General features: G+C 43.7%; 1 protein-coding gene across 6 annotated transcripts in view; it reads left to right on the forward strand.

Moving 5' to 3' along the window:
- The window catches only part of AK9 (adenylate kinase 9), a 35,089-nt gene that overhangs the window by 8,648 nt on the left and 13,680 nt on the right, over positions 1 to 12,761 (forward strand). For 5 of the 6 annotated variants that reach the window (XM_032945077.2, XM_032945101.2, XM_076060163.1 and 2 more), the window contains 16 exons: positions 332 to 505; positions 771 to 896; positions 1,149 to 1,223; positions 2,413 to 2,508; positions 3,371 to 3,510; positions 4,157 to 4,337; positions 4,863 to 5,007; positions 5,365 to 5,783; positions 6,514 to 6,670; positions 7,008 to 7,122; positions 7,774 to 7,853; positions 8,156 to 8,245; positions 8,931 to 9,137; positions 9,927 to 10,054; positions 10,681 to 10,899; positions 11,737 to 11,940. In XM_032945077.2, the coding sequence (XP_032800968.2) occupies positions 332 to 505; positions 771 to 896; positions 1,149 to 1,223; positions 2,413 to 2,508; positions 3,371 to 3,510; positions 4,157 to 4,337; positions 4,863 to 5,007; positions 5,365 to 5,783; positions 6,514 to 6,670; positions 7,008 to 7,122; positions 7,774 to 7,853; positions 8,156 to 8,245; positions 8,931 to 9,137; positions 9,927 to 10,054; positions 10,681 to 10,899; positions 11,737 to 11,940 (2,556 nt within the window). The remainder of the gene's footprint in view (positions 1 to 331; positions 506 to 770; positions 897 to 1,148; positions 1,224 to 2,412; positions 2,509 to 3,370; positions 3,511 to 4,156; positions 4,338 to 4,862; positions 5,008 to 5,364; positions 5,784 to 6,513; positions 6,671 to 7,007; positions 7,123 to 7,773; positions 7,854 to 8,155; positions 8,246 to 8,930; positions 9,138 to 9,926; positions 10,055 to 10,680; positions 10,900 to 11,736; positions 11,941 to 12,761) is intronic. The other variant, XM_076060171.1, reaches the window with a different exon arrangement.

Genomic DNA, 12,761 nt, shown 5'->3' on the forward strand with positions numbered 1-12,761 from the left:
AGACGGAAGCTTGCGTTGCCTCCGAAACGTCGTGTTTTAATTGTTTCTTTTATTTTTTTATTTGTTTTTTACCTACGTGACTTTACCGAATAGAATCAAAGAGTATGAATTCTTGCAGTCACGAAAGCTTCAAATCTAGAATTAAAGGCTGCAGAAATGTTTATATCAATGACTTTGCATGAATAAATGCATGATCCGAATGCATGATGAACATCCGTAAATTATATTTACTTGTAGAATTGTTGGGAGATCCAGTTTGATGCTGTGCCGTTTCAAGATATGTGCATACATCCTTAGATTTGAGGCTTGACCAATGATCATTACGCTGCAGTGTCCCAATGACGACCTGCACAAGCGGCGGACGCGGCAGCGCCAGGACCCACTCACGGGGCAGGTGTACGTGCTGGATGAACTGGGCCGGGAGGCAGCACGCGACGGCAAGAATCCACAGGCGGACAATGCCACCGAGCGAGAGGAGGAGGGCGAGGAGATGGAAGAGAGAGAGGCAAGACTGATTCGTCCTCTAACAGTGGCGTTTAACCGTGTGCAAAAACACCTCTAACGTTAAACATCACTCGAGGACTATGTGCACAGCAGTCTCCTCTGATGGGCTCAACTGTGACAGCATACTTTAATTAAAAAAAAATTCAGCTGGTTTTATACTATTGAAAGATTGAATCACGTGCGCATGATATTGTCGTACGTTTATGATTTGTGCATGCGGGCTGTGATGTATGGTATGGTGACGTGTTTCGGTTACGTGATGGCAGGAAGAGGCAGAGGCTGGGCTGGATAAGGGGCTACTATCCCGGCTTGTGCGGAGACCGGGTGACTCTCCAGATGACGTCATGCGTGTCATTACGCTCTACAACGACACTCTATTGCGTCCACTGGAGGTGCTCACACCTGTCAGGACACACATAATAAGATTGTTGGTTTTGATATCCAGTGAGATAATTTGGTTACCTGGCCTTAGCTTGCCACTGATGCATTGTTTTTTGCAGTTACACATCCGGAGGTCAGTTTATTATAAAACGTATGAGCTTCGATTATTATGTACTTGAGTTTGTTGTGTTGTCAAACTTGAGAATGTTGTTGATATTGTTCCACTGCTCCATATAACCACAGTATTGCTTTTTCGTTTGTAGGATTTAATGGCAGATCATGACCCACGTTACTTGATTGAGCTGGATGGCAATGAAAGCCCAAATGCACTCTTGGATGTGAGTTTTTTAATAATTTTCCAAGTACTATTCTTCTGAAACTCTTTTTACGAAAGGGCAGATGCCCTTGTCACACAAAGTCATGTTAAGACTACTCTGAGTTTTGATGCAGGACAGCATATCAGGCACATGCACATCCCCTGCTACCCTTAATTCCTTTATATGGTTTCTGCATCGCCCAGCCATGGTGGATGTGGCTCACTTGGATCTTTGTCCAGTGCTCAACCGCGCAATCTTAGCGAGCAGTTTGAAACCTTTGGGTCTTAGACATCAAAAGGTTTCAGCGAATATAAAGAAACTTTCCACCATCATACGCAAACTTGTCATTCATGCTTTAGTGTGTACCTTGTATGGAAAGTACTGAGGGCATCGTGGTCACCATCATTATTGTCTCCATCTTTATACTATCATCATCAATATTATCATTACGGTATTGTCATCAACCATTACAAAATAATTTATACCACCATAATCTTTATCTTCATCTACATCATTGTTTTAAGTGGTTAAGCCTGCTTTGTCTTCGAGCTACAAATCAGCACCTTGGCGAATATTGGAGCAACACTGGCACAACGAGCCTGACTGATTTAAGTGCAGAAGGACCTTCGCCTGAAACTTTGCCCATTATAAATGTTTCCTTTTAAGGCAGTGTTTTGGATGGAAGTGCTGCGGTTTTTTTTCTATTGGTGGTTAGCTCGGTCCGTCTGAGAGTGCTGAAAACAAAACGCATAATTAACATTTTTGTTGACACTCCCCAGCCACTGATTGGCTTCTAGTTTTTTTGTGGAATGGACCTCCACCCATTCTGCAGGTTGAATTGGGCCAAAAACTGTTGTATGAATTTGGCAAAATTACTTTTTCATAATTTCCAACTGTCAATAGACAGCTGCTTGTGTGGTGGGGACAATGTCATGACATATCATTTTAAATGTTCTTACAACATGAACAGTTGGTTGCAAATGATCCAATACATGCAATGATATATATATTTTATTCTGTCCTACTTAAGTAGTGGGTTATTGTGAGTCTCACTTACCCGGGTGCACTGCTGATACCTGTACCTCAGTGAGCCCTCCCCACTGCTGGACTCTTAGGCATGGCATTGTGTTTAGCACCCCCAATTAGCACGGTTGGCTACGTATGGTGCGAAAGAAGTTCAACATACATTGCCAGTGTATTTAATCGGCAGGGGGTGCTTGCACGGCTGAAGATGCTGAGCCTGCAGGAAGCCGCCGTGCCTGTGCACCTCCAGGGAGAGGACGACCTGCCAAGTGACCTGGACCCGGTGAGTTTTACTTTAAAACGTCGACTGCATGATTGTTTAATTCTATTTTTTTAATCATTTATAAGTCAAGGGTCAATTTGCTAACCATTATTATGTTCTTTAAAAATAATTTTAGATAGAAAACACTTACTTGACTTTGTGAATTAAAATTTTACATACATTTTTAATCATTCACATGTCATCATGAAATACATAATTGTACATCTGCGTTGGATATAAACATTCAGACTGGCCTGTCTACCATCCATCCTGGGTTTAACCAGGCTGGATTGTGTGAGGTGCTCATAAATCCTTGAAAGATCTGGACACATTCCTATCAGTGAGCTCCTCCAGCAGGCAAGGCTGCCATGGCTGGGTCATGTAGACCGCATACCCAGCCACCGCATGCCCAAAAGCTTCTGTTTGACCGGATAGAGGGGGCTAAACAGGCATGACACAGGCTGCAAAAGAGATGGACTGATCCGGTACAGGAGGATGTGGAGCTGAGTGGACTGGCCGAAGACTGGTACTAGTGCTGTCAAGTTTGGCTTCTATGGAGAAGGCTCATGAAGGATGCTACTGGGCAGTTGGAGGCAGTCACCCTCCAACAGCAACGGATGGCAGAGGAGCGATGCTCACAACAACTTGCGGCTAAAATGCAGCAAGTTGGTACAATAGGGGGCACAGCTGGTGCATCTGCTAGTCATCTGCTAGTCATCTCAGTCAGACTTCCTGTTAGCGAGCCCTCGACACTTCACGTGGCCTCAAAGTGTATCTGGCCTGGCACAAGCGCCGTTGTTGTATATGTGCGTGCTTGGTTCAGTCAGTATGTATGCGTGGATCATGATGGGGTGCTGTGGATTGATTGCACACGTCTCAATAGGATGAAGTTCTGCGTGCCGTGTCAGGCTGGCAGCGGCCCGGGGCTCGGCACCGCTGGCGACGGAGCCGCTGGGGTGCTGTGTGCCCGGTGGCGCTGCAGCAGGGGAGTCTGAAAATCGGCAAGGCTGAGTTCGCTATCAGGTGCCTTGTGATAAGGATGGTGTGGGAGGGGTGTTGTGATGAAAATGATGAGTCAACTAGTATAATGAATGCTTTGGTCGCTGGTTGGCATTTAAATTCATTCGTGAGCAGGCATTCTCGATGTTTGTATTTAGGGACAGATTAAAGGCCAGTATGCTCAGGTTAGGGACCTTTACAGAATAATAAAAGCAGAGTCTGGTGGACAAGGTATACTTAACATATGACTGAATTTGTAGGGATGGGGTAAAATGTATACATCATTCATATAGAGAAACATGTCAACCACTATAACTGCTGTTAACATATTGTGGTTTAGTAGCACAGTTGTCCCATGATAAAGTGTGTTTCAGTAGCAACTTGTTTACAAACACAACACTACCTTTTCCATGCGAGTCATGCTCAATGTCCGGGACTACACAGTTGTGGCTTATTCTTGGATTAAAGCTGTTATGGGTTAAAAAAAAAACAACTACTTTTAAGAAAGATCTCTGATCAATTTTCTTTGACCTATTTATGGATGCGTTTGACCACTCTTATTTTTGTTAAACAGAAAAAGTTAACGACAGATCTTTATTTGATTAATTCATTTGATATTGCTTTGAGCATACGTTAATTCTCTTACATTACTTGTGCGCACGTCTTTCAGTTTTCTCGACAAGATGTACCTGCTGTCATCTGAGGAAGCTCAGGCGAAATTCTGTGCCAACCCACGAAGCTATCTGATGGCCCCACAGCCAAAGCCACCGTGTCATGTGGTGGTGATGGGACCAAGCACTGCTGGAAAAACCACGCTGTGTCACCTGCTGGCAGACCACTACGGAGCTCGGGTACTGTGTGGGATCGCTCCGACTATTTAATCCCTCCTATTAAGTGACCTGATATTTTATTCCCTTAATAGAACAGCAGCCAGGAACATACGATTTATATAAAAAAAAAATCAGGCTAGACTTGGCACTTTCTCTTCACGAATCATTTCAGTATGGTGTGTTTTAATCAAACTAAATCACACAAAACACGGAGCGGTTTATGTCCGCTTCCTTGCAATTATTCTTTCTGTTTAATCTTTGCATCCTGATATTTTTTTTCAAACACCTCTTTTGAATTAAGAAAACTTGGCGCAACTGTCTTGAATTATAGTCTACTTTTTTCGTGAAAATGAAGTGTTTTTTTTTGTTACTACCCTGGCTCTAACAAGAAACACAGCATAGGTGCCAACCAGCCCACGGGTCCACTGGAGTTTGTTGTGTAGATGTGTTTGTATACAGCTCGTATGCGTGCACCATGTGGATGCTGATTTGGTGGCATAAATGTGTTGGTAAAACGTCGGGGGTGCTCGCTTGCGCATCGTGCAGGTGGTTAACGTGGCAGAGCTAGTGCGGCCAGTAATCGAGGAGGAGAAGCAACGTTCGGTGGAGTTGGCACGGGCAGAGGCGCTGGCTGTTGCGCTGGAAACAGTACGGAGTCGGAAGCAACAGGAGCAGCTAGAGAGGATGCAGGGTAAGTGAGGGTTCATGTTTAGTGAGGGTGGGAGGTGAGTGATATTCGGTGTTGCAAGAAATCACAAAATGAGGATGAACCACCGAGAAGTAAGCCCAAGGGAAATCCCAAATATCAACAGTTTACTTGATGCCATACCGTCTTGTTAGATTTAAACTGCTATAGTTTGATCATGCAAACTTGTGCCCTGTGCAGTAACAATACAGTATGGACAAGGTACGTTTTTAATCTGGTTTTAGTACAAATGTTTGAAATATTGCAGTATACATAGCAAGTGCAAAGATGGAGGGACCTTGTTGTGGCTGTTGTGCTGAAACATTGTACAATCAGTACTCTACCCCTGCAATTGTATCTCAGCGCTCGCAGAAAAAGCTGAGCCGGAATACGAGGTGGCTAAAGAGGGGCAGGCAGCAACAGAGGAGGAGGAGGAGCACAAGCCTGGCGTAGCAGCCAAAGCGACAGAAGAAATGGAAATCTCTGGTGACGAAGTCGAGGAGGATTTCGTGGTCGCTGAGCCTGGAGACTCAGGTCAGACAGAGGCTGACGAGAGAGAGGCTGGAGTGCTCGGTGAGGGTGTGGGAATGGGCAGTGAGTTGGAGGGTGGCGAGGAGGAGGAGGGTGGCGAGGAGGAGGCTGGTGACGAGGAGGGTGACGTGACGGCCGAGCACCCCGAGGTGCGAGCACTTGTGACGGAGGCGGTTCTCCAAGCGGAGCAGGCTGCTATGGGACTGCCTGCTGAGACCTACGTGAACGTGCTGGTGAAGGCTCTGTCCGATGTGCGTACGCATCGCCATCAAAATCATGCAATTCACAAACATGATAGTCCAACGGTGTTACGGATGAATTTGTTCACGTGAATATTTGAATGAAACATTACTCTCATTATTGAGGAGTACATAAATGTATGTTTGTAACGCTCTAGCACACACAAGAGAGCATCAGTGGCCTTTGCATTCTCTGTGAGTATATTATAAAATGACCAGTGTAACTGTACGCAATGTGAATGAATCATACTCTCAAGAGCATGGACTGAGAACAGTTCTCTCACATTGTATCGTCCGCTACATATTTTATTCATCGCCCAAACCAGTTGCTGGTGTGTAATGGGGAACAGTTGAACTTTTACTGCACAAGTATTTCAAAGACCTATTGAATAGACCCTCTTCTGAAATATACAAAGTGGTACAAATGACATTCATTGCCTATTTAATCTAGATTTACAACAAGCAGCTGTCTGAACTTAGCTGAGTTGTACTCACTATATCAATGTTGTGAGAGGTGTGGTTGCACTGATAGGCAATGCCAAAGCGTATTCAGCTCAACCGCAATGCAGTAAAATCAACGACAATGTAACATAACACAACAACAGTTTCATGGTTGGGTGTAATATTTCAAGTTCATTATATTAGGGCCACCTATAGCAATATCACGACATGAAATAACACCAAATCAGGAGACGCAAACAAGTTGTTTTGTAAAAAATAAATAAACCCATGTGCGGTTTAGATGCGCAGGGAGACGGATGATGTGGAGGGTGCGGGAGTGGCAGCACAGGGCTGGGTGCTCGATGACTTCCCTGCTGACCAGGAGCTCTGGGCCACGCTGCTGGCAAAGGGGCTGTGCCCGGACGAAGTCTTCTGCCTCGTGGACCCCAGTACAAAAAGCAAGTCAAGATTTTAAAACACACCCCCCACTTGACAACGTTTTTGAACATAAATTAAGTCATGTGTATGGCTGTAGTGGCAAGAAGGGTCCTGTTCTCTAAGCACAGGGGATTTTCTTTCTTTGGCACCCACAATAGACTGAAATAAGACCACAACCGTGCCCCGTGTTTATCACCGGTCTTGCAACGAGGCCACAGAACAGGATAGCACAGGGATGTTCTGTTTTTTATCCTTAGTTTTTCTTGGCGAGCGCTCATTTGGGTGTCGCCCCTGAAAATAAGTAAGTTTGTACTGTTCTCTGCTGACCATGATCCCCTGTGCCCTCTGTGGGTGCAGGTGAATTGCTGCTTTCCAGGATGTACTCTAAGCACAAAGAGGAGGTGGATGCCAAGAGGAAGCAGAGGAGGGTGCAGCAGCTAGAGCAGGAGAGACAAGAAGCCAATGCAAGGCGGTGAGCCTGAGTGTGGAACACTTGCATGCAATCGTACTGGTAACGAGTGAGCACATACATGGACCTGTACGCTTGCTCACACTTGCACTTGCAGATTAGGGAGATCTGTGACGCAAGATTTCATAACCATGCCTGTATGTAGACGATTGAATACACACACCTCCGATGAGCACGGTTGACTACGTACAGTGCAAAAAAAGTTCAACCTATATTCAAATGCACAAAACTAATTCGCCCAGAATTTTAATTACCATGTCTTATGTACACCCTTAAACAAATTTTATATATTTTTGAATGTATGCCAACAAACACAGACACGATGATATTTCAACCTTTTGAATGTCTCGAGCATAGTGCAGTTGTGCTTGGGCCAAACTAAACGTTAGATGCATGACACCTCTATATCAAGATGTGACCTTGAACATAATGAGAACCTGAGATGAAAATGATCATTTATCACCATTTTTGTGACTGAAAAACGATCTCATAACCACACACACACAACAATGAGCAGCCCTGTATAATAATAATAATAATACACGACAATACTCGATACTCTGGAAGCTCAGTTGACCTTTCTCGATAACATATGTTTCTAACTACGTGCGGGAGCTGACCTCATGACCTGTGCATTACTGTAACCATTTGAAGGCAAGCAGAGTTGGAAGCTCTAAGGGAACAGCAGAAAGAGAAGTTGGAGCAGCCTGAGGATATCTACGACAGCGGCAGAGGTAGCTACTCGGTGCTGTGTAACCTTTAAGTGTGATTTGCTGCTTATAATTAGAAAGAAGGTCCACTTAGTGAAATATCAGAGACTCAGAGGTTTTGGTAAAGAAGAGATCACCCTGACATTTTTATACGATGTTAACATTGTCTGAAATTTTTGTTAACTTTTGTGTTTTTTTTATCTCAAATACGTGTGCAAGTTTTATTTATAATTCCATGCTATTCCTTTAAACATAAATAGCTACGTTCCGACATATATTTCATGTTGGCATGCTGATGAGAAAAAAAACCTGAAATATGTTTGCAGAAGCAAATGCTGACAAGAGCGGTGTTATTGAAACAATTTTGGAAGAACCGCTGGAGAGTAGTACTGACCTGATCATGGAGGCTGAGCCAGGTATGACTGGAACAAAGCATTATTATGTAGTCCCAACATTCTACTCCAAGTACTGTGCTCGATTACCCACGAGGCCCTCACTGAGTCTCATGACCTTTTGCAGGATGATTCTGCCAGGTCTTGGCAAATTTAAGATCAATGATTGCTGTGTATATTTCAATTCAGTAACTCAGGAGTTTATTATCCGAGTAAATTACCCATTGAGCTATGCAGCTCTTTTTTTCAAAGGTAACTCACCCTCTGTAGTCGCCACTGCAGAGGGTGATAATTTTGGATGGAAATTTCAAGCTCACACATGCAAGACAAAGACCCCCCCCCCCATACAGCCTGCACAAACTGCTGGGGCAAGTGCTATTAACCAGCAGCTATGAAGGCCGGCACGGTACACGAGGGGATGGGTGGCCAGCACCACGCCCGACCGCCTTTGTCTCCCCAGTGGCGATGTTTACACACCACACCAGGTACTCATCTGAGGCTGAGTCGACCTAGGGGAAGCCCAGGACCGGTTAAAATATTCGTCACTGTTATTGGTTGTGAGCGGGAATCTAACTCGGGTCGCTGGGTTCGTAGCTCAGTGCGCTAACCGCTGCGCCACCGTTCCCCACTGCACCACCACACATGCACACACATATGTACATACTTATGCCCTTATCCCCACTTCACATGCTGTTGCTACTTTTGACAGATGCTGCCCTGGAGGATGTCCCTGAGGGTGGGTTCCCGGCGGGACCAGAGATGGAGCGGTATTACGAGGAGGTGGTGACTTTCAAATCCGCATGGCAGCACTGCTCGACCATCATTGCTTCAAAGACTTCCTTGCAGCCACTCGTGATAAACATCACCGAGAAGGCTCCCCGAGAGATTCTGAAGCAAGCGACCACCAACATGGAGCGTGCGTGCAACGAGGAATGGAAGGGGTGGCAGTGGTGTTGTTAGACGGAGCAGCTGTGAGGGCAGGCTCAATTTAGTAATTTTAGAGGGGGTGGCTGATGCAATTCTAAATTCAGCTGCGTGGTGGTAAATCAGCCTGCAAGTGCTATGGAGGCAGATTCAATTAGCTCATTGAGGAAGCAAAGGGGTTGTTTATTTGTTTTAAATCTATTTCTGATGGACAAATCCAGCTCATTTATAGACATGTCCAGCTCTCACAAGGAATCATGTCATGCATTATTATGGAGTAATGGTCCAAAGGAGTTTGTTGGATTTTCTGTAATTAAAAATTTGGCTCTCAACTCTTAGGTCTTGATGACATAGAAGAGTGTCTCCAAATACCAGTCCTTATGCTTTCCTGTTGGTCTTAGTTTTTCCTGTTTATAAACGCACTGTATAATTTATTAAGTATAATGATTAACTCGCATGTATATATGAATCAGCAAAAATCACAATCGTGAGCACACAGATTAGGGTTTAAGATCTTCGAACCTATTGTAATGACATTGGGGGACGGTATTTAATAGGTGTTTCAGAATGAAATGAAAAAAAGAAAGTACTTCTAAATTTCACTAGTTATGATCTTCAGCAATTATAGCAGTTGCTGGCTTATTGGTATAGAACAATAACCATAAGGAAACATTTTGCAGGGAGGAACATTTTGCCCCATGGTGATAATGCTGATTCAACACTGTATTCATAATAATGTTGCTTTGCCAAGGCTGCTGCCAAAGCTTTGTTGTATTTGCAGGGCTGCTTTGGTACCGTGCGACAGAAGTAACAGGGGTGGACCTGGATGAGGATGAGGAGGATGCTCGAGCAGAAATGGAGGAGGTTGAAGCAGAAGGTGAAGAGGAGGGAAAGGAAGAGGAGGAGGAGGTGCGTAATCAGAGGGTCGTGTGATGTTGTGGTCTTTAAGGTGCGACAATCACACGAGAGATGTGGTGGTCTGTGGAAGGTAGGATGAATTCACAATCGGATGTAGTGGTCTTTCCATGGTGTATTCAGTTCAGTTTCATTTATTAGGTATAGCCCTATGAGCCATGCAGCTTTTGACTCGGGTGCGACCGCAACAAACAAGAACATGAACAAACCACATCTTAAAGTGACGACACGCAACAGAAACATCCAGGAAAAACCATGGTGGTCTCACCGTGGGATCTGTAGTAATCTCTCATTGTGGTGTGCTGGCTTTACATTTTCATTATGATAGGCTAACATTTGTACGAACCACATAGCTCGCAGCCATCACTGTGCATCAACACATTTATTTGCTTTTCAACCATTCTGTTCACACAACTTTTTCAAATTCTTAAAATGTTTAAATTATGGGGGGTAATTTATGGTAATATGACATTTAAAAAAAATAGATTGTGAATTGTCAAGAGTTCATCTCACCAGTATGGTGGACCATACTTAAATATTTATCTCACTTGAGATGAAATCAATGGAATGTAATTCCATTAGCCACAGTGTTGTGCCGTACTCATGTTCCCTTGCTTCAGGAGGAGCAGGACGACGACAAGCATAAATCTAAAAGGCAGCTGGGTGACAGCAGCCATTTCTGCCCCGTGGCACTCAAGCAGAGGTTTGTTCTGGCACCGGGAAACCCAGAGGTGGCTGCCAAATACCGCGAACGTGTTTACTACTTTACGAGCCCGGAGGCTCGCACTCAGTTCTGCGAAAGCCCGAAGGAGTTTGTCGCTCACATGGAGCCTCTGCAGGTAAGAGTTGCTTATTTACCAATTTATTATATTTATACGAAAATGATTCTCCAGGATGTTTGGCCAGAGGTAGAGAAACATAGTTTGCAGTGTGCTTGCCGCTGGATGACTTTTATTCAGACAAATCAAAGTTTACAATGTCCTCATTAGTTTAAAAACAAACATTTGTAATATATTACATTTTAATTCGAATTAGTAATGTTTATTTGCTATTCGGATTCTCATAATTGATGGTGACAGTAAACAAGAAAATAATTAGTGCAAGGAAAAGAAGAAGCGGATTTCTTAGAGGCTGAATGAGTTAGTGTAATAATTTCTGAGTGACTGAAAAGCTTCGAAAGGATGTTATAAAAGCCGTCAGTGTTGTGTACGGTATGGCCATATTTATGAAACTGGCCACCCATTGAGGTAAAAAGGCTTGGACCTCTTGTGTTGGCTCAGGGCCAGCTTGTTCATCAGCAAAACCTACGAATGCCAGGGACTACATAGCTGCGAGGTCCCTGGTGATGTCTATAAATTGATCAATTTGTTATTTCCTATACCACTTTTGAACTGTTATAATCATTAGGATTAGGGTTAGTACAATGGCTAGGCTTGTTAACATGAAACCTGATTCCTTCCATAAGATCATTTTTAACACCATATGTGCTTTTTTTTTAGGGACCTGCAAACCGAAAGACTTTGCCAGCTTTTTTCAGAATTATCCCAGGAGTTTATAGAGGAATTCACGGTTATACTGTGCATTAACTGACTGCACAGTTTCACCATTTACTCTTTATTTGCACTGCAATTCCACTCGACTTTGCCCCGTGTTTTTGTAACCACGTTCTCCCTCAGGCTCCTCCACTCCGCATTGTCATGCTGGGGCCTCGGGGTGCTGGAAAGAGCATGTGCGCACGCTGGCTGGCCGAGAAGCTGGAGATCTTCCACATCCAGTTCCGGGAAAGGCTGCGGGAGCTGGTGACAACAAAGGGCAAGCAAGCTGTGCCACAAGAACCCAGTTCTGACAAAAAGCCACCAGAGGACAACCAACCTCAACGGGTATGCTCACACTTGTATACGCACATGTATGTATGTATGTTGAACTTCTTTCGCACCATACGTAGCCAACCGTGCTAATCAGAGGTGCAGGCTAAGGACAACAAACTGTATCTGCATGGTGAAATTTCACCATATACAGTAAAACCTTGGATTGCGAGTAACTTAGTCTGTGAGTGTTTTGCAAGACGAGCTAAATTTTTAAATAAATATTCATTTGATAAACGAGCGAGGTCTTGCAATACGAGCAGTACGTATACGCTTTGTCTGCCGAGCGTCACGTGATCACAACTGATATACGAGTGCTTTGATATACGAGTGCTTTGGATTACAAACACGTTTCCGGAACGAATTATGCTCGCAATCCAAGGTTTTACTGTATATGGATTAAAAGTATACAAAATTGGGGAGGGGTGTATATGGAGTTAATTAAAACTATCAAGCCTCAACAGATTTCCACTGGTTTGTAATTGCATACATTGGACATTGAAACTAATATATTAACAATTAACATGGGTTAAAAATCCAAACCAAACATGAAACATTTAGAAACATTGCATATCAACTATTGCAAATGTGTATCGTGCTATATTCTGTTATAAGCATCAATCTACCTATATTATGCAGCAAGTCGGGTAAACTAATTTTTTTTTATGAACTACAGTACATTGAAATGCAGTGCCTATTAAATGGTTAGTTAAACTATTTGTCCTTTGTAAACGTGACACATTTTTTACTGTTTGGCCGTGTCGGGTGGTGGAGGGTTACGACACATTTATAAATAACGCGATCTAACCCCAAAACCTTTATAATGAATAATATTG

This window comes from Petromyzon marinus, chromosome 4, assembly GCF_048934315.1.
Source record: "Petromyzon marinus isolate PM22_M1 ecotype Great Lakes invasive population chromosome 4, UKy_Petmar_22M1.pri1.0, whole genome shotgun sequence".
Lineage (NCBI taxonomy): Eukaryota > Metazoa > Chordata > Hyperoartia > Petromyzontiformes > Petromyzontidae > Petromyzon > Petromyzon marinus.